This window comes from Oryzias melastigma, linkage group LG18 (assembly GCF_002922805.2).
Source record: "Oryzias melastigma strain HK-1 linkage group LG18, ASM292280v2, whole genome shotgun sequence".
Classification (NCBI taxonomy): Eukaryota; Metazoa; Chordata; class Actinopteri; order Beloniformes; family Adrianichthyidae; genus Oryzias; species Oryzias melastigma.
The window spans coordinates 25,349,704-25,370,099 of record NC_050529.1 but is presented as its reverse complement, the minus strand read 5'-3'; the positions used below and the strand labels follow the sequence as shown (position 1 = coordinate 25,370,099).

At 39.9% G+C, this 20,396-nt stretch overlaps 1 protein-coding gene across 2 annotated transcripts; it reads right to left on the bottom strand.

Annotated features, from left to right (window-relative positions):
- Positions 1 to 261: 261 nt before the first annotated feature.
- On the bottom strand, positions 262 to 18,520 carry ehbp1l1a (EH domain binding protein 1-like 1a). Of its 2 annotated transcripts, XM_036216845.1 has the most exons (20): positions 18,190 to 18,257; positions 14,775 to 14,832; positions 11,814 to 11,865; positions 11,572 to 11,667; positions 9,687 to 9,740; positions 9,278 to 9,456; positions 9,044 to 9,189; positions 7,940 to 7,990; positions 7,782 to 7,872; positions 7,484 to 7,625; positions 6,741 to 6,898; positions 6,610 to 6,658; positions 5,830 to 6,339; positions 5,720 to 5,756; positions 5,608 to 5,642; positions 5,409 to 5,520; positions 3,738 to 3,837; positions 3,187 to 3,260; positions 1,981 to 2,095; positions 262 to 443 (listed from the first exon to the last, which is right to left on the bottom strand). In XM_036216845.1, exons 6-20 carry the CDS (start codon positions 9,409 to 9,411, stop codon positions 350 to 352), a joined length of 1,848 nt encoding a protein of 615 aa, XP_036072738.1. In that variant the 5' UTR covers positions 9,412 to 9,456; positions 9,687 to 9,740; positions 11,572 to 11,667; positions 11,814 to 11,865; positions 14,775 to 14,832; positions 18,190 to 18,257; the 3' UTR covers positions 262 to 349. The 2 variants fall into 2 exon arrangements, with proteins under 2 accessions (XP_036072738.1, XP_024144527.1); XM_024288759.2 differs by lacking the exon at positions 11,814 to 11,865 and having other exon boundaries at positions 18,190 to 18,520.
- Positions 18,521 to 20,396: the final 1,876 nt, after the last annotated feature.

Below are 20,396 nucleotides of genomic sequence, written 5' to 3'. Positions count from 1 at the left end.
AATGGTTGAAAAGTTACATTAAATCAGAGAACACTGGAGCTCCGGCGTTAAAGGGTTAACTCTTGTGATGATGTTTCGCCACTCATGCTGCTACATTTCCTGACGTAACATGATCGACTGTGGGTCTGCTGGTGAGTGGATGTGTGTGTGATTGAGGCCCTGAGACAGACTGGAGACCTGTCCAGGGTGAACCCCGCCTTCACCCATCAGCAGCCGGGATAGACTCCAGCACCCCCGAAAGGGACAAAGTGGCCAAGAAAATGAATGAATGAATGTTGTATTTACCAAGAATTTGTACGAAACAGGACAGCATTTAGTGGTAAAACGGTGACAATAATGGGTGCAACAGTCATTGTAGGACACACTTGTCTTCCTGTTGTTGAGAATACTTGATCTTCCGCTCCTCAAGGCTTCGATTAAGGCGTTCATCCTCTTCTAGTGCTCTAGGAATAAAGAAAGAGGAGCATCATGAGCTGTTTGCCAAGCAGAGAATCTTTAGAACATGTGTCAAAGTCAAGGCCCGGGGGCCGGATCTGGAGGGCCGGATCATTTCATTTAATTATTATTAATACCCTAATGTTATCTTGCACTTATTTCTAATCATTTTGACATAATGTATTTTTATGGAGAGTAAAATACACTACACTAGAGGAGCTGGTCAATGAAAAGAGCTAGGACCACCGTTTCCATGGTTACTATTGGAAACACAATAAGACATCATAGTTTAAATTCAAACATGGGGTGGGAGGTTCTCCTGCTTAAACCAGCTCATGTCCAGGCCTGTCTTAAGTCTGACCATGTGGATGATCCAAAATAGAACCTTTTGGTCTTAATTCCTCTCTCCGTGTTTGGAGGAAGAAGAATGATGATCCCAAGATCTGTTAAGTGGAGATGGTGCTACCACCATGGGGGTGGTAGCATCATGCTATGGGGTGTTTTTCTGCACATGGGACAGTACGACTGCACTGTATCAAGGAGAGGATGACTGGGGATTTTGGGGAACAACCTCCTTCCCTCAGTCAGAACATTGTTGATGGGTTTAGACTGGATCTTCCAACGTGACAGTGAAGGACACAGCCGAGGAGTGGTTCTGTCAGAAGCAGATCAGGGTTCTGGAGTGGTCCAGTCAGTCTCCAGAACTAAATCCAATAGAAAATCTTTGGAGGAGCTCAAACTCTGCTTCTCAGCAACAGCCCAGAAACCTGATCTAGAGGAGATCTGTGAGGATTCCCATGATTTCTGAGGACTTAGAAATCACAGTGTTCAAATCCTTCTCTGTCTCTCTGATAGCTGTGATCTGACTGGGAGTGAAAAAAGAACTGCACCAGCTACCTCAACAAGATGTTGTTTTCTCTGTTTGGATTTTTGACCTGTTTTTTTAGACCTGTCCTGAGTTTCATCCAATGCCTGGACCTGGTTCATATGTGAACAAGTGTTTCAGATTCTATAGTTGGCTTGTCCCTGACCAACTGTGATCATCTGTTATCAGTTTCTCCTGCAGCAGCTGCCTCTCCCATCACCTCCCTCTGGACCTTCTTGTTTCTTTGCCTTTTAGAACAACTACAGTGCTTTAATAAGCTACATTTCAGTTTTCACTTTTCCTGTTGTTCCAATCTAACTTCTGCCTGGTGCTGAGGCTGCCCTCTACTGACTGGACTGCTCCTGTCTCCCATCTAGATGATTTACCTGAGCAATGAAAACCTTCATCAACTTATTAGTTGTTTCTCATAATTCAGAGTTTCAGAGAGATGTTCCAGTCTCCAGTCAGACTTGGTTAAATTGGCTTTCAGAGATCAATGAACCCAATGGAAGCCTCAGTGACTTTCAACGTGGAACAAATGTTGTTTACAAAGTATGTTAGCAACAGAGAAAAAACTGGCCTGTCACATATCCTTAACAAAAGCTGGTTTACAGACCAGTGACCAGGTTTAACAGAATGTCTCTTAAGGCTTCTTCTAGCTGGGTGTGTGTGCGTCTTACCCCATCTCTTTAGCATCCATGTCATGAACCAGCTTGTCTCTTTGGTTGACCAGAGACACCAGCTCCTGGATCAGCAGCTGCTCTCTCTGTGCATGTGCTTGAGACTTCTGGCACTCTGCAAGGTCGCAGAGAAACATGTCAGTCCTCTGAAAACGAGGATAATACTTCATATCCATAGCAGTGTTGACGACTATTGCTGAAACTTTTTCAAGTCTTGACAAAAGCAAAGACAGCACAAATGTTTTTTTGTTTTTTTGTTTTCGGTAGAAGGGTAAGGCTGATTTTATAAGTAAGCTAATGTGTCTTTTTGTGTCAAACAGATTAGAATGGAAAATGAAACAATACAACAGGAGTGTCAAACTCAATCGCACAAGGGGTTAAAATCCATAACACACCTTAGGTCGCGGGCCGAACAGGATAAACATTTATTGAACACTCTAAAACTACATTTTTGAAACTTTAAAACTGTAACTTTTTAACATAATTATGAACTAGATATATAGCATCGCCTGTGATAATGCTAGTGTGAATGCTGGAAGCTGAATTTGGCCGCTGAAGATGCTGAAATTGATAGTTAAACACACTGCTGATAGCTGAAAACGCTGGAGCTGATAGTTAGCTAAAATATTAGCTGAATGCCAAATGAGCCATAAAACTAAAAATATATATAAAAAAAACTTGGGTTAGCCAAAAACGTTACCATTAAGCTGAAAAAAAGCTAAACTTCAAAATAGCCAAAAAAACAACGGACAAAAGCCTAAATTAGCCAAAGCAGCTAGCATGTAGCTAAAATATTAGCTAAATTCCAAAATAGCTTTAAAAAAATCTTAGTAAATGCCAAAATAATCCAAAAAGCTAGCAGAATATTAATTTTTAAAACGTAAAAACTGTAACTTTTTAACACAATTATGGATAATAAAAAGTCAGGAATATTATTCCAGAATAAATCAAACCTTAAATAACTTTCAATATTTTACGCTTTATAAAAATATATTTTTAACATCAGGCCGTTAATAATAATAAAATAACATGGAGGGCCGACTCCGGCCCCCGGGCCTTGACTTTCACACATGTGCCATACAACATTGTATTAAAAAGGCTTGTTTTGATGCATTTATATTGTTTACACATTACACATTAATGTCTCATAAGGAAGACAGACTTTGATTATTACTGAATCATCATTAGTTAAATACAACATCAAACCTTTAATAGCCATCAAGTCTCTCAGTTCTTTGTTTAACAGCTTCAGTCTTTCTTCCAAGTCCTGTTCTTGGAGCCTGTAATAACAAAAAGGATCATTTCTGTTCTGTAGCTCCTAACAGCACCTTCACAGTCACAAAGGGCTTAAATAAACAAAAAAACAAAGATAAAAAGAACATTTTAAAGAACATTTAAAACTACATTATAGGAAGCAGTAAAATACATAGAAGACAAACACATTTTTTCTGTAAAACAGTTTGATTCCAGTTGAAGCTATTAGCTTCAGTGTATTCTCCTTCAGAATCTACTGAAATGATCGTGTTAACGGTTTAAAAGTTACAGTATGTTACAGATTTTGTGTTTAAGCCTCACTGGCGACGCCTCAGGTGTTAAAGCTTCTGATTTGAACTATTACATACGTTAAAATCAGAAGCTGAAAAATGTTTATTAAAATTAATGTAAAAATATCATTGCAGTTGTGAGCACTAAAAAAGTTATTCATAAGATTTTAAATCTTTTCAATAATCTTTAGGAAGTGATCCGAACTGCCTTACAGGAGCTGGAGGTGGTCCTGCCTCCGGATTAAAGCGTTTTTCTTGTTGACTAGGCTGAACCATTCCTGAATCAGCATCTCCTCCTCCACCGCGTCACTGCCTGCACACAACAAGAACACCGAGTAGAGTTTGGGATAAGGCATCAAAGTCAAGGCCCGGGGGCCGGATCCGGCCCTCTGGGTAATTTTATTTTATTGTTATTAATGACCTGATTTTATCTTGCAATAATTTCTAACTTGTATAATTTTTAAAAAATATATTTTTACGGAGAGTAAAATATTAAAGCTATTTAAGGTTTAAGTTGATTTATTCTGGAATAATATTCCTGTTTTTTTGTTATTTAGAATTATGTTAAAAAGTGACAGTTTTAAAGTTTTAAAAATTGGCATTATGCTAGCTTTTTGGACTGTTTTGGCATTTACTAAGAGTTTTTAGGATATTTTGGAGTTTAGCTAAAAATGTAGCTACATTCTAGCTGTTTTGGTTAATTTACATTTTTTTTATTTTTTATTTTTATGCTAATTTGGCATTTAGTTAATATTTTAGCTGCTATCGACTTCAGCATTTTCAGCTATCAGCTTTAGTGTTTTTAACTATCAATTTCAGCATCTTCAGCAGCCAAATTCAGCTTACAGCATTCACACTAGGATTATCACAGGTAATGCTATATATCTAGTTCATAATTATGTTAAAAATTTACAGTTTTAAAGTTTAAAAATGTAGTTTTAGAGTGTTCAATAAATGTTTATCCTGGTCGCCGCGTGACCTAAACTGTGTTTTGGATTTTAGCCTCTTGTGTGATTGAGTTTGACCCTCCTGGCATAGCAGAACTGTTCGACAGCATCTTAACTAATCCTTACAAATTCTTTATAACACATTTACCGCACACACATGAAAATGGTACGTTCCATTTTCGTGACGTCTTTTAAAATAACCTCAAGACACAGCTTTTAGACGCATACTCTAAGACTAAGTTTTTAAAACTTTTTAACATAATGATGAATAATAAAAAGTCATGAATATTATTCCAGAATAAATCAACTTAAACCTTAAATCCATCCATCCATTTTCTTGACCGCTTCATCCCTTTCGGGGTCGCGGGGTGCCGGAGCCTATCCCGGCTACTGATGGGCGAAGGCGGGGTACACCCTGGACAGGTCGCCAGTCTGTCTCAGGGCCTCAATCACACACACATCCACTCTCACATCCACACCTAGGGGCAATTTAGAGTCACCAATTAACCTATGAAGCATGTTTTTGGACGGTGGGAGGAAGCCGGAGTCCCCGGTGAAAACCCACGCATGCACGGGGAGAACATGCAAACTCCACACAGAAAGGTCCCAGCCGGGATTTGAACCGGGGCCTTCTCGCTGTGAGGCGAGAGCGCTAACCACTTGCGCCACCGTGCAGCCCTAAACCTTAAATAACTTTCAATATTTTACTCTCTATAAAAATATATTTAGTCAAAATTATACAAGTTAGAAATGAGCACAAGATAACATCGGGTCATTAATAACAATAAAATAAGATGATCTGGAGGGCCGGATAGAATTACCCAGAGGATCCTGGAGATTTTTGAACATAAATGAGAGAGAATATTTGCTCCTCATCGATGTGTGATTGCAGATTCTTTCCACCTGTATTATTAGCTTCAAACATAAAGGATTTGACCTGTTTCTATCAACTGTCTGAGTTTGGTCTCCACCACTCCAGCTCTGCTGTCCAGCCGGTTCTGCTCTGCTTCCAGGGCTTTCATCTGGTTTGACACATACTGTCCTGGCTCCTAAAAGGATCGATGCTGTTAGGAAAGATTTACAGAGCATTGCTGCATTCACTTTGGCATTCAGCGGTGGATTTGACCAAGACTGACCTGTCCTTCTTGTTTTAGCTGCATCAGCGATTTATCTGAAAAAACACAGAAATCAGCAACAGGCCAACATATGGAGATAAACAGGAAGGTGAGTGATAACAGTAAATCTGACCACTTTCAGAGTTCCTCCGGCTTTCTTCTGCAGAACTCTGTGATAAAGAAAAAACACTTTTTTCAACTGAAATAAATAGTGAAGACAATAACTGAAAGATGAAAGCATACCACTGAACGCTCTCCATCAAAGGATGAGCTTTGCTGAGATCTGCGCTTCTTAACGAGATCCGCGTCTTTAACTCGGATGAAGCTAGACTTGGCTGAGAAGCGAGTCCTCGCTCGTGGCACTGGGTGCTGAGTACTTCCTGCTGTACTTGTTGATGGAACTTGTTCAGCTTCAGAAGGAGGAGCCACGTCCTTGCTCCTGCTGCCTGCCTTCTCGGGAGCGTTTTCCGTCCCGGTTCCCTCAGAACTTTGCGCCTCCTCCTGGAGTCTCTGGATGCAGTACTGAAACGTTTCCTCCTGGCTCGCCCGGGTGTCGTTGCTGTCTGCTACAGCATATCTGGTTTCACTGCAGTCCTTCTCTATGTGCAGCACGCTGAGCTGCTGGCCTGTAAAATGGGTGTGGATCTGGTTGAGGTAGGTCATAACAATCAGGTGGTCGGGCACCTCCAGCAGGACCAAGTCTGAAGGGTCCAGCAGGCGAGAAATGCCAAGTTCAGCAAAGCCGTCGAAGGCCTACAAGAACCAATCATGAGGTTAGAAACATCATTCTTGAGAAAACACAACCGAACATGGGCTCGTTGACCCGCATTTTTCCTTCACAATCTCCTGGGATGATCGTGGAATGATTGAGGAATGATCTTGTTAACGGTTGAAAACTTACAGTACATGAAAAGACATATCCTGGCTAAAAATGATCATTTACTAAGAGTTAAAGCTATTCTTTATTTGTGCTAGATGTGATGCTACAGGTTGTTGTGTCTTGATGCTACTTTTAAAACAAACCTTTTTGTTGTTTTGCTTGATGTCATATGGGTCCAGCATTTTGTAATTTCTGAGAGAAAAAAAAAGGAACTACTGAGTAACTGAATTTACATTTTAAAAAGGGGGGGGATAACATGTGAGGTATTTCTTACATTTTTTCTGGATGAAAGTGGTCCAGGATAGCACAGAATGCCAGACCATTTCTCCAGGAAGTGGAGAAGTTTGAGATCTTTACTCCCTTGTGATCCTTTGTGACCTCCTGACACCACTTCAGCAGAGACTGACTGGACGTTACCAAAGCAGCAGAACTCTGAGTGAGTGATGAGAAAAAACGTCACAAACAGGAGAGCCGTGTATAGAACAGAAGCTTCAATCAGCAAACCAGGTGCTTTTAAGAAAACTATTCTAGTCAGTAAAACACATTTTCTCAAACTAAGATTATTTTTCTATTGAAAAACTGGATTATATACTGTAAATATGTTTATATAAACAGGGGTTTAAAAGGAACACTCCCCTACCCGCCAAATTAGATTTCAATTTGGTGGATAGAAAAAAAAGTCACTAGCACCTTAACAGGATAGACATTGTTCATTGTTCATCCAGATCATTTTATTTTACTGTTATTAATGACCTGATGTTATCTTGTACTTATTTCTAATTTGTATTAATTGGACTAAATATATTTTTTATGGATAGTAAAATATTGAAAGTTATTTGAGGTTTAATTTGATTTATTCTGGAATAATATTCCTGCATTTTTATTATTCATAATTATGTTAAAAAGTTACAGTTTTAAAGTTTTAAAAATTGTCATTCTGCTCGCTTGTCTAATTTTTTTCTTTTTTCTTTTTGTTCTTTTGTGATGAAGATTCCGTTTTTGCAGCGTGTTACTCACATCTCTTTGTTTTTTCTGCGACTGTGTTGCGTCTCTGGTTGGTTCTGATTGTGTTCCCGTTGGTGAAGCCTCGGAGCGTTGGCTCTGTCCACGAGGAAGAGGCACGGGTCGGGAAAGGGAGTTTTCTCTTTTTTCCAAACTCCTGCAAAAAGACACAAACACATTAAACGAACTGTTTTCAGACATGTTGAATTCAACATCGACTTTGACACACGTGGATTCGAGGAAGCAGCTTCTGTGCTTTTACAGTGTAATGAGGTTCTGGGGTTCTCTGTAAGGCTCCCACAGAACTACTCACCCTGATGATGACGACTTGAGCTCTTCACTTCTGACCTGTTCACAGTTTGAAACTCCAAGCTGCTGTGACTTGGGGATGGGGGGGTCCAAAGCTGAAGAACAAAGACAAGAATGAAGTTGGTCTAGAGATTCTGCAGTGAACTCAGTGCTGCTGCTCACCTGTGTGTTGAGGGTCCTCTTCATTAAGAGTGCTCAGCTGTCTGCTATACTCTGAAGAGAAGAAAAAAGATTACAACTGCTGTAAAAGGTGGTGATCACTACCTCAGAATCAAAACAAGTGTTCACCATTTGTTTTATGTAAAACAACCCGACAGAACTGTGAAGAGCACTCTAGTCCAGTGAGAAGGCCCTGGTTCAAATCCCTGCTGGCTTCTTTCTGTGTGGAGTTTGGATGATCTCGATCATGAGTGGGTTTTCTCCAGCTTCCTCCCACTGTCCAAACACCTCATGGGTTCATTGGAGACTTCACAAGAACTCTAAGGTGTAAACGTGAGTGTGTGTAGTTGTGTGTCTGCTGCCCTGCAATGAACCTGCAAACCTCACTGTCACCCAACAGTGACAGGATAGGCTCCAGCATTCCCGGAAAAGATTGAACAGGTTTGAAAAACGAATGTATGGATAGGTAAATGGCGTTAACAGTATATGAGAACTGGACTGAGAGACCCCCTAAGTACCTGCTGGCTCCAAGAAGCCAAAACCCCATAACCTTTGATAGAGAAATAACCAGCAGTTGCTCCATTGGTCAGAATAACCATTCTTGATCTGATACCTTTTCTTAAATCTTCTTGATAATCCCAACTTTTTTTCATTCTATTTTTTCTTTATTGCAAGTTATTCAGGTTATAAACTGACCAATCAGATGCCTCAGTGAAAGCCCGCTGGCCCCACCTTCACATTTGATTGACAGTCCACACCCCTTCCACTTTCAGTGGTAGGGGTGTGGACTTTGAACAAGCTCACTTCTGTAGTTGCCATAGAAACGTTGACCAATCCCTGTCTTCTGGCTCCAAGATGGGAACCTCCGTATCTCACAAAAATGGAGACTGAGTCGGTTGTTGTGTCCCCACACAGAAGGCTGGTACTCTGAACTTCTGATTGGCCCAAAGGTGCTCACGTTGGAAACCACATCAGCTCATTGTGATGGTACAGATGTTACAATAGCAGCGGTAGAGGAAAAAAGTGACTTCATTTAGTTAAACTGAAGAATGGAGTCGTTTAGCTTCAGTATTACTTATTCTGCTCTAAAACTGAAGGTGAATTTACCCATCACATGAATTTCTTGTCCAGTTCCAAAGCCGCTCTTTTTCTCCTTACTGCCTTCATCATCGCTGTCATTAAAGTCATCCAGATTGCCAATGTCACTCTGCTTTATGCTGAGCAAACTAGCGAGACTCTGCATGTCTTCATCCCTGGGAAACAGAAGACAAAATCCTCTCAAATCCCAGAAGCAGACCTTTCCGTCAGGAATTAGACAGACATGCTCCGGAGCAAACTCACGTGGCTTTGCCTTCCTTTAGGAAGATGCAGGACAGGGTCACCTTCAGTGTAGCTTCAACCACCTTCACAGACAGAGGCTTGAGTTTCAGGATGACGTCGAATGTAGCTGGAGTGTCACTGGCATATTTCTTCATGTTCACATCGCCTGATGCCAACACTTTTCTATGGCCTCTCGTCTCCTGACAGGAAACCAAAAAAATAATAATAAAAACATTTGCACCTCACAATTTTCCCCTTTATTGAAATTCATTTTTACATTAAAATAAAATGTTTATTCTCTGCGACTCGTGGACTGGGGTTAGGGGATCACTGCGGTACAGTATTTTGTTTTTCAACACGTGGTAAACACGTTGAGGCACATCAAAGAGTCATTTTCTACTATTTTATCATGCAAAAATGACAGACTTACGTTTTCAATGACGAAACTCCAGTCCTTGTCCTCAAATTCTTTTGCAGTAGGCTCCTGTGGTTGAACAAATCATCGTAAGCACATTCCCACCAGCAAATCACTTATAGTTCCTGGGGTTGGGATGTTTGTAGGTTTGGGGTTCTAACTGGTGATTTAATGCTGGGTTCACGCTGGACGCTGGAGTGCACGCAGCATCCACGCTCTCTTTCAATGCACAGCAGCATTTTCCTGTGACAGTCAACAGGTGCTTATGTTACAGCTTTTCTGTTTTTATCATCATGGATAAGTTAATAACCTAAAAATATGACCCCAGGTTTCTGCTAAGAAGAAGCAAGTAGTTAGTAGACCTACACTTCTTTAACTTATCTGTTGTTGAGACACTCAGAGAGAGAAGTGTTTGGGTTGTGATTGTGTGTTTATTCATCTCTACAGTCTGTTTAGATACAAACACATGATCACATTTGTCAACAGCAGTGTTTAATTGTGAAAAATAGGTCATATTTTGAAAATAAACCGGATTTTCTCATGTATCTTGATGTCATTTCCTGCCATACTTGAAGCGGATTGCTGGCGGCTCACGCACAAAAAGACCAGACGGTGAAACGATCCTCTGCACGACGTGAGCCTCCCGCAGAGGACCGCCGAGCTCCACGTCTGCTGTGAACCACACTGTAGGTCAGGGGTCGGCAACTTTAACAGTAAAAGAGCCATTTGAGCTCGTTTTGTACTGATCAGAACCAAGAAGGAGCTGCATAGTCTGAGTTCAGCCTTTAAGAAATTTAATCTTCTTTTTCTTAATAATACATATGAATTATGTCTAAAAATAACCTAGCATCTCTCAACATGTGATATTTTATAACCAATGTTGTTCAGCATAAGATAAAATGTGCTTTTAACTCATAAAGATCAAACTTTTTACCAAAGTTTTCCATATCAAATCTGTTCATTCTGGAGGTAGAGTTGATCAAACAAGATGTCTTCAGGTCAACAAGATGTAAAAACCTACATAGTTTATCATCTATGTGAACCTCAGACATCAATTTATACATTTAACTAAATTAAATAAATACTAATTAAGTCATTCTTACTTTAAATAATTATTTTTTTCTTTTTTTTTGTTCTTTTTCTCCTCTCTGTCCTCAGCAGTCTTACTCTGCTGGGTTTTGTTATTTTAGTTTGGGGTTGGATCTTGATAGTCTTAGTTTACAGGCTTTGTTTATTTGTTTTCTTTAGGTAGTTTTGGTTAAGGAGCTGCTGACTCTGACGGTCGACATGTCTGGATCAGCAGTCTCTATGACTTATTTTAGGTTTGTAAATGAGTCACCATGGAGATAAAAGTGTCACATGTGGATCTGGAGCTGCAGGTTATAGACTCCTGCTATAGGTTGACAAGGGCGTTGAATGTAGGCGGCCTCCGTTCTGCGGCGCCTCAGCGTCCAGTGTAAACCAGGCATAAGTCTGGTTCCTAGAGGAAATCTTCCCCATCCGTCCCCTCTAAATGTAATGTGTTGGTCACTTTTACAGGCTTTATTTGAATAAAGTTGAGACAAGTTGACCTGCAGAGGCTGGAATCACAATGACACAACAGTTGTAATTAATTTAGCTCAAGTTTGATGTATTTTTTTCCAATGCATACAGAAGACAAAAATGCTTTATCAGAAAAGTTGAAGTCTAACCCGTTGTGTGAATTTATTCTCTACTTTGTGTCTCCCACCATAAAGCTCGTGTTGTGCAGGAGTACTTCTACTCAAATGTTCTGAGTACAAACACATTTAAATACTTGTCAACTATTAATGAGCCGTAAAGCCAGGAAGCTTTTTATCTGATGATGATCAAGCACCCAGACCATGTTTCAACTGACCAGCACACAGACTTCCCATCATACCTTGAAGAGTGTGACGGTGATGCTCAGACTCTCTGGAAGCTGCCAGACCACCAGCCCTCTGTAGGGGTTCTTTATGCCTGGCTGCCAGCCATGGAGCTGGAACAACAAAAGCTGCTTTAGCTGTCGTTCAGAGCTGAGCCGAACACAGGTCGTAAATGACAAACATTTATTCAACACACTAAAAATCCATTTTTAAAACTGTAACTTTTTAACATAATGATGAACTTGATATATAGCATTACCTGTGATAATCCTAGTGTGAATGCCGCAAGCTAGATTTGGCTGATGAAGATGCTGAAATTGATAGATGAAAACACTGAAGCTGATTGTTAAAATATTAGTTAACTGCCAAATTAGCCTAAAAAACTAAAACTAAAAAATGAAAAAAAAGACCAAATTAGCCAAAATAGTTAGCGTTATATATAAGATAAACTCCAAAACAGCCTAAATATTCTTAGTAAATGCCAAAATAGTCCAATAAGCTAACAGAATGACTATTTTTAAACCTTTAAAACCAAAACCTTTTAGCATAAATATGAATCACAAAAAGGAAGGAATATTATTCTACAATAAATCAACTTAAACCTTAAATAACTTTCAATATTTTACTCTCCCAAAAAAATTTTTTTGTCAAAATTCTAAAAGCTAGAAATAAGAGCAAGATAACATCGGGTCATTAATAACAATAGAATAAAATGATCTGGAGGGCCTTGACTTTGACACATGTGCTCTACAGGGAATGCCGTGACCGCACCAGATATTATGGTCATAGAGCCTCCTTTTTTTCTACATGTATGCTGCAAGCAACAGGCTGTAGAGAACACTTAGACGACATACTGGGGTTAGTAATGACTGAAGTACAGCAGGTGAGACACAGGTGTGTTGAGCAGATTTGGCATTTTTTAACCTCGCTACGAAGTCTGTTAATGCTGTTCAAGTGATGAGTGTCGTTCCTCGCATCCCCTGGCTATTATAAATGAGAAACGTAGACAATCAGAGAGTAGTTTTTGTCCTACAGCCTCTCACTTAAATCATGAGCATACGGCCTTTGTGCCAGTCTGTAAGAAGCCAGTGCTCACATCTTACTAACAGCATCCCCCATACGTCATGAGTGCGTGAAACAACGTTATTCTTAGAAATACTACACAATGCACTTACCACATGCACACAAATCTACATTCTATTTCATGATGTCCCTTAAGAAGGCTGTATGAGCATCAAGGGACCTGCAAGACACCGCTCTACGAGCGGAGACAACCCACAGACCCCCAGCACCACCACGAGGTCATGTGACTTTATATACAGTGTCATCAGTGCTGGAATGTTCTGTTGGATTCTTGTGTGCAATGCATGACGTTTCCATGATTAAAGCCTCTTGTGGAAACTTAACGTACTGCATTAAGGTCGTTGGTATTTCCCTTTACAAAAGGGTTTTCAAGTTTTTTTAAATATATGGGGCCTCATTTACAAAAATGTCAAAAATGTCAAAAATGTCGGCATGTCGTTTGCTGACGGCACAAACCAAAGCAGAAGAGGAACAAGCACTGTGTCATGGTGGTGCGCTCCTTGGACCTGCTAACTCAAACTGATTTATGAGACACTTTTTGTGTGGCAGGATGTGAAAAAGAAAAAGCAATATCACTTTAAACATGTCAAAGAATGAGCAGTGTTGAACAAGAAATAGAAAAAGCAGTTTTTAGAATTGCTTTATCATCTAATTTAAGAGATCAGTAATGCAGGTACATTGTGAGAATGAAAAAGGATTTTCAGTATTGACTTTTATTTTGAATTATGAGTCACAAACACTTCCACACTATATAAGCATACATGCAAGAACATGCAAAACACCCAAGTCCATGACATGTTTATCACTGCTTGAACAAACATCTTCCATTCAGATACGGAACTCCAACTTTAGAAAGAGATTACAGAACAGAACCTGTCACTACAAGTAAAGCTTTGTTGTCTGTCATGACACAGGCACATGTATTTGCTTACTGCAGCCACTGACTGTACATGAGAACTGGACTGAGTGACCCCTCCCCCTTCTCGTTCCAAACAGGAAGTACCAGCTGATTCCAAGAACCCAAAATCCCATAGACTTCTATAGAGAAATAAACAGGTATTACTCAGTCATTCTACGGGTCAGAATAACCATTCTTGCTCTGAAAACTCTTTTTGACATCTTCTTAATAAACTCAACTTTTTTCATGATATTTTTTCTTTATCGCAAGTTATTCTAAGTTATAAACTGGCCAATCAGATGCCTCAGTGAAAGCATGTGGTGCCCGCTGGCCCCACCTTAAACGTTTGATTGGCAGAGTCTCCCTTGCCCGCTTTAGTGGAAGGGGTGTGGTCTTCCAGCAAGCTCACTCCTGAGTTGCCATAGAAACGTTGACTCAGACCGAGTCAGACCAATCGCTGTTGTCTGGTTCCAAGTGCACAGATATTTGGGGACTGAATTGGCTTCATTGCACTGGAGCTGAAAGTAAGGCATTTTCTATGTGATGTCACACCTACTCAGTCCAGTTCTCTCTATATAGTCGATGACTGCAGCCTAAAGGTGGATTGTCACTGGTGCGTTTGTGGTACGTTGTGTTGTTTTAACACAAAACAATAGAACGTTCATTAATCAATCCAAACATTCACATTGTGTCATGTCTGCGTTTCCTTTAGCAACACAACACAAGGAGTTCTATTTCCATGCCGTCAACACATCAAATTTGCTGTAAAAAGCCGGAGAAATAGGAAACAGTTTCAAAATAAAAGCTTGTGTTGCCCTTAAAAAAGAAAAACTTCATAAAATGTTATTTCATATTTACAGTGACGTGCCCTAGCGATTACACATGGGCAGATACCGTGTCCATCTTCACCATGCACTAAGAGAGTTGTGAAAGTACAAAAACACAACTTTATTCATGACATAAGACGCCTTTAACAGGACTCAGTGAGGAGAGAGAGGACATGGCTTCTGATTGCTAAACTCCAGGATGTTGATGACAGGGATAGCAGAACAAATCGCTCCTCTGGGAGTCCGGGTAGAGGAGGGACGGACCGCCGACACAACGGAGAAAAGTACACTAACAGACGCTCGTGAGACGGTTTCCCCACGGAAAGTAGCAAAGATGCACGCAGATAGACCGCTCAAACTTCAGGGGCAGAAACTCACATTTAAATAAGAGCAAACTCAGTGACGTTCCTACCTTTGTGCTGTAACGTCTGTTCCTCCTGGTCCACACCACCCTCAGTTTATCTGGTTGCCTAAGTTAAAGAGAAAAGAAGATAAGATGCATGAAAACAAAATGAATATTTAAAGCATTTTTCATTTCTACCAACCTGTCTAATGCAGAAATTGAGTCAATCATTTTAAAAAGTGTCAAACACAGAAAGGTGTGAAAAAAGCCTGCAGCAACAAGGACCCGGAGACAGACCGATTTGTCCTGAGCTTCTAAATCACATGTCAAAGTCAAGGCCCGGGGGCCGGATCCGGCCCTCCAGGTCTATCCGGCCCTCCAGATCATTTTATCTTATTGTTATTAGTGACCCGATGTTATCTTGAGCTTATTTCTAACTTGTATAATTTTGACAAAATATATTTTTATGGAAAATAAAATATTTGAAGTTATTTAAGGTTTCAGCATCTTCAGGGATTAAATTCATCTTACAGCATTCATACTGCATTATCACAGGTAATGCTGTATATATAGTTCATAATTATGGTAAAAAGTTCTGGTTTTAAAGTTTTAAAATGTAGTTTTAGAGTGTTTGATAGATGTTTATCCTGTTCGACCCGTGACCTGAGGTGTGTTTTGGATTTTGTCCCCTTGTGCGATCGACTTTGACACCCCTGCCTTAAAGCCTCTATTGTGGTGGACTGGGACGGTCTTGGGCGGTGGTTCCTGCAGACTGTGCTCCAGTTACAGGGGAGTGACCCTTCTCAGATTGCTTGGAATTGTCTGTGCTGACATACTGGAGAAGGGAATCAAGTTGTTAAGACAACCTCAGATTAAAAAAAAAAAGTGTTGTTGATTTTGTCGTCTTGACAGTGAACCGCTGGACTGAGAATTGTCATGAATCAAATATACAACAATTAATGAATTTAAAAAAAAACACCAGGCATTATAGTTTTTTTTTGAGGGGTGAAAATGATGACTTTAACATGGGAGTCGATGGGAAATTGCTCACTAAGCTCGTTGCTCACTCTGGTCATTTGAGGTACTGCAACGTTCTGTTACTTCCTGGTTATCTTCACCTCCTGCCACCAACCACTCCGACCATTCAGGAGTCAACCCCTCCCACTTGAAAGTGGGAGGATCTGTCAATCAAAGGTTTTGAACATTGGATGTGGGGGGCATGGGGGGGGGCATCCACTTTAATTGAGGCATCTCATTGGTCAGTTAATGGCTTTAAAGACCCATTCCAATGAAAACCGTCTTTTCTGTGCTTCTAACATGTTCTTGTAGCATAATATTTAAGGTTTAAGTTGATTTATTCTGGAATAATATTCCTGCTTTTTTATAATTCATAAATATGTTAAAAAGTTACATTTTAAAAGTTTTAAAATGTCATTCTGCTAGCTTTTTGGACTATTTTGGCATTTTCAAGATTTTTAGACAGTGATCCGTACGGATCACAAGATCCGTATGGATCACAAGCCACAGTTTGATACACACGTGTACCCTGGACCACCCCAACCCCCACCCCCCATGCACACACACCTCTGGCTCGCATCATTGAAATTAATTGTCCGGAATGGAATTTGCATCAAATTAATGTAATGTTTTAACAAGTGCTAAAGCAGCTGCTTGACAGTTCTCCAAAAGTCTGTTCACCTGAAGCTCCTGCTGCGTGTGGGAGGAGTCTCTGTCAAAAACCTTTCTTGACTTCATCATGGAGGCCCCAAATGATTAAATATCAGGTTTATTTAATTTCAAGAGCTGAATAAAAGCATTGGTTCACGTTTCCATTTCTGGATTCAGAGAATCTCCCAGTTAAGAGCAGCAACCGTACTGCACAGGAGAAAACCGCTCTGTAACAGGGGGGGGGAGTACGGCAAGCCAAAGGGATCATAGCTCGCCAGGAAACGCGAGCTCAGCAGCGCCATGTTTAACGGATAACAATTATTAATTTAGATAATAAAATGTTCCCAGTGTTTAATAAAACAATTAATACCAAAAAAAGAATTTTAAGTTTAATTTTAACTGGTCATCAGAATTTTAAGGCGTACTCCAGATAGATTTAGTGTTTTTAACACTATTTTTAAGCATTCTTTTCTGTCAGTTTTTGTAGATTTGGTCACAAGACATGTAAATGTCATTAGAAAATACATGTTTTAGCATTTTGTTTGTGTTCAAAGTTCAAAGATGTTTTATTTCTATAAATAGGCCTCAATGAACTAACAATATTAAATATGTGTTTTGAAGCTTTTCCAAAAAATAATTTTAGGCATTTAATATTGTTGTTTTTGCTGTGTTTTTTTTTACTTTTTACTGATCTGAACCGTGAGTTTTGAGATCCATTACACCCCTACCAGAAACTAATGAAGGACAGAGGCTGCATGAGTCATTAAAAGTAATAGTGATCGTAATAAATGGTATGAAACTATCATCTTAATTGTCTTTATTTCTAGTTAGTTTAAAGCTAATGAGGGTTAATGTGTGTTTTACATCCAGTTTGTGGATGACCTGATTAGTCGACTATTGAAGTGATCGTTTGTGGGGGCACTACTCCCCCTGCTCCCTACAAATCACAGTATCGTCTGCGAACATCATGATCCACAGGGTCCTGTCTGATCTCAACTGTCGGTCCATCACCAAACATGAGGTGCTGAAGTACTCTGTGGCTTCCATAATGTCTTCTCATGTTCCTTATTTCTGACAATCGTCTACTGTTGGTTTACATCTTTAAGTTAAAGATAAATTCCTTCTTTTATCACACAGTTTCAGGGAGCAGACATTTCAAATTAAGTCCTTTTTGTTGAAATGCATTTGGTGCTTAATTTCTACTGAAACAAACTTAAACATGTTGAGGTTTCTCAAACTGCTGTCTACTCACCTGACTCATTCCTGCTCCACACTGAGCGTGTTTGGACAGTTACAATCATGTACAGTCACGATCATTTATTCCATCACATCTGTTTACCCAAAATCTGATCTGAACACTTGAGAAATGTGATCAAACCCCAAAAGCCACAGGTTCACCGACCGATGCCATACCCACGTGTGACAGGACGCTTAGGTCATCATCCCCACAAACTAAACCTGGAGGGGACAACGCGCCTTTTCTGGAGGAACTACGTCATAACTGAGTTAGTACCGTGGTTCTGTCAGCAGCAGCATCGGTCTGCTCTGGAGAACAGCTGATCGTTTCTCTCACGAGCTTCCCTCTGCTGTCCTTCACATGTGGGCGTTCACTTCCGCCTCTCCACGAAGCCCTCAAAAACTCCCAGAAAGAGGATTTAAAGCTCTTCCAGGAGACCAAGTGAATCCAGATCGATCCAATGACCATCGATCATTTCAATCCATGTCGACAGAGAAGAACTTTTAGAGACAGTCTCTGCTAGAACCGATGTCGCTCTTCCAACTCCACCACTTTTCAAGTGTTATAACATTTACTCACCATTTATGAGAGCACTCTAAGAGCAGCTCCTGGAAAGTGGCCGTGAACTCAAACTTGGAGGCTTTCTTTCCCACGCGCTGCACGCGCTTCCACACTGAAGTCATGGCTGAAGCCACAACAAGCCCCCGTCAGGTCAGGCGGGAGGCACGAGCCGCACTCAACCAGCTCATCCACCTTTCCAGCGAGGGTGTAACCGCCCGACCGCATCCAAGAGGCTGCGCGCGCATCTGCGCTACAACTGCGGCGCGCCGTGACGCGCGGGAGGCTCGTGTCTGCGGAGACTGGACTTGTATGGAGCTAAATCGAGGCCAATATGATTTCAAACCCAAATAGAACAAATTGAAAAAAATATTGAAAAAAAATACAAAATATCCAAACGTTTTGATATTCAAAAATAAAAATAATTATTTTCTGATTCAAATGTTCAGTTTTTTGGTTTCAAAACTAAAAATGTCAATTTCAAAACCTTTTTTCGGTTGAATTTTTTTTCCACTCAAAAATTGTTTTTGTTTCTTATTTTAAGAATGAAAATTTCAGTTTCGAAACTTTTTTCAGTTTCAATACTTTTTTTTTGTTTTCGAATCTAAAAATTTCAATTTCTAAACTTTTGGCCTCATTGTGACGCTGGGGCGGAGCTAACACAAAGGACCAATCTAAATCGATGAGGGTGGTGACTTCAGTCCCGTTGCATTCACTGATTCTCAGAACTGTGATAATTACGGTCTTAAAATGTCTGTATTATCATAGTCTGAAGTTTTTATGAAGCCTTTTTATCCGAGCATAAGGACGTTTTCTTCACCTGTATTTAACAGAATAAGATGGCACTTTAAACGGGCTAGAACAGCGTTTTGGATGGACGGTTTGTACGCGATAAAACTCTGCTTTTTACACGCATCTTGGGACAACGTCAGACTATGATAGTACAGATTAAAAAGACATTTTCTGACTGTAATGATCACAGTTCTCAGAGTCAGTGAATGCAGAGACACTGAAGTCACCACCCTCATCGATTTTGATTGGTCCTCCATGTTAGCCCCGCCCCATTGTGCCACAACGGGCCAAAAGTTTCTTAACTGAAATTTTTAGATTCGCAAAAGAAAAAAAATTAACAGAGAAAAAAAGATTTGAAGCTGGGAAAAAAAAGGTTTGAACTTGAAATTTTGAGTTTTGAAACCTAAAAAACAGAGCATTTGACGCTGAAAATAATAAAGTTTATTTTGGAAAAGCTTTGGACATTTTACATTTTGTTATCCAAACAGCAATATTTTTTTCAAAATGTTTTATTTGGTTTTCAAATAATATTGGCCCCAATTTAGCTCCATATACTTGCCAACTACTGATTGTGTTTCATATCGCTATCTTTTAGCTACATATGGACCGAGGCAGAATGTCCAGCCTACTTTTTTTTTCATAAACTTTACTATGAACTACAAGACAACCGGCTAAGAAAACACTATAAAAAAACACGTAGGCTACTGTGCAACAGGCACATTAAAAATCAACATTTTCATCCAGTTTTATTGAACATATAATATAAAAAATGTTTTCAAAATATGCAGTATCTTAATGAAATGTACCTGTAGTTTTGTGGGGTTTTTTTGCATGTTTTCTGTTGTTTTTCTAAAAGTTTTATTAGAAGAATGTTGAAAAATGTGACTGAGTAGAACAAGCAGGACCAGAACAGCTGGAATAACATCAAAATCATTACATTTATTTTCAAAAAATGTCTAGAAAAACAAGACGGGTTAAAAGATATAAAATAACCAAATAATCCAAAGTTAAAACTTTACAGAGGACAACTTTGCCATCTGAACAGACAAACTTAGAACTAAAAGTCCAGATGGAATTCTTTAAAACTAGTCGTGAAGTAGACAAGCTTTATTTGTGAATGTGGAATTTCCCAAATAGAATAAACAGCAGATTAACATACATGATATTTTTGGACAGACCATGTTGCCTAATTCAAACTCTTTACATAAAAGGTCCTTCAGATGGCGGTAGAGCTGCCGTCCCACACAGTAATGCAGCTGTTAAGATGGACTCAACAACGCATCTTTGATGACATGCTGAACTTCCTCAGCCTCTTCAGGAAGAGCACCTGCTGATGAGCCTTCCTGATGAGGTCCTGCTGAGGTGGACCCCAAGATACTTGAAGCTGCTCACCTCTCCACTTCCATTCCCCAGATAAACAGCGGCTGATGAGGGCT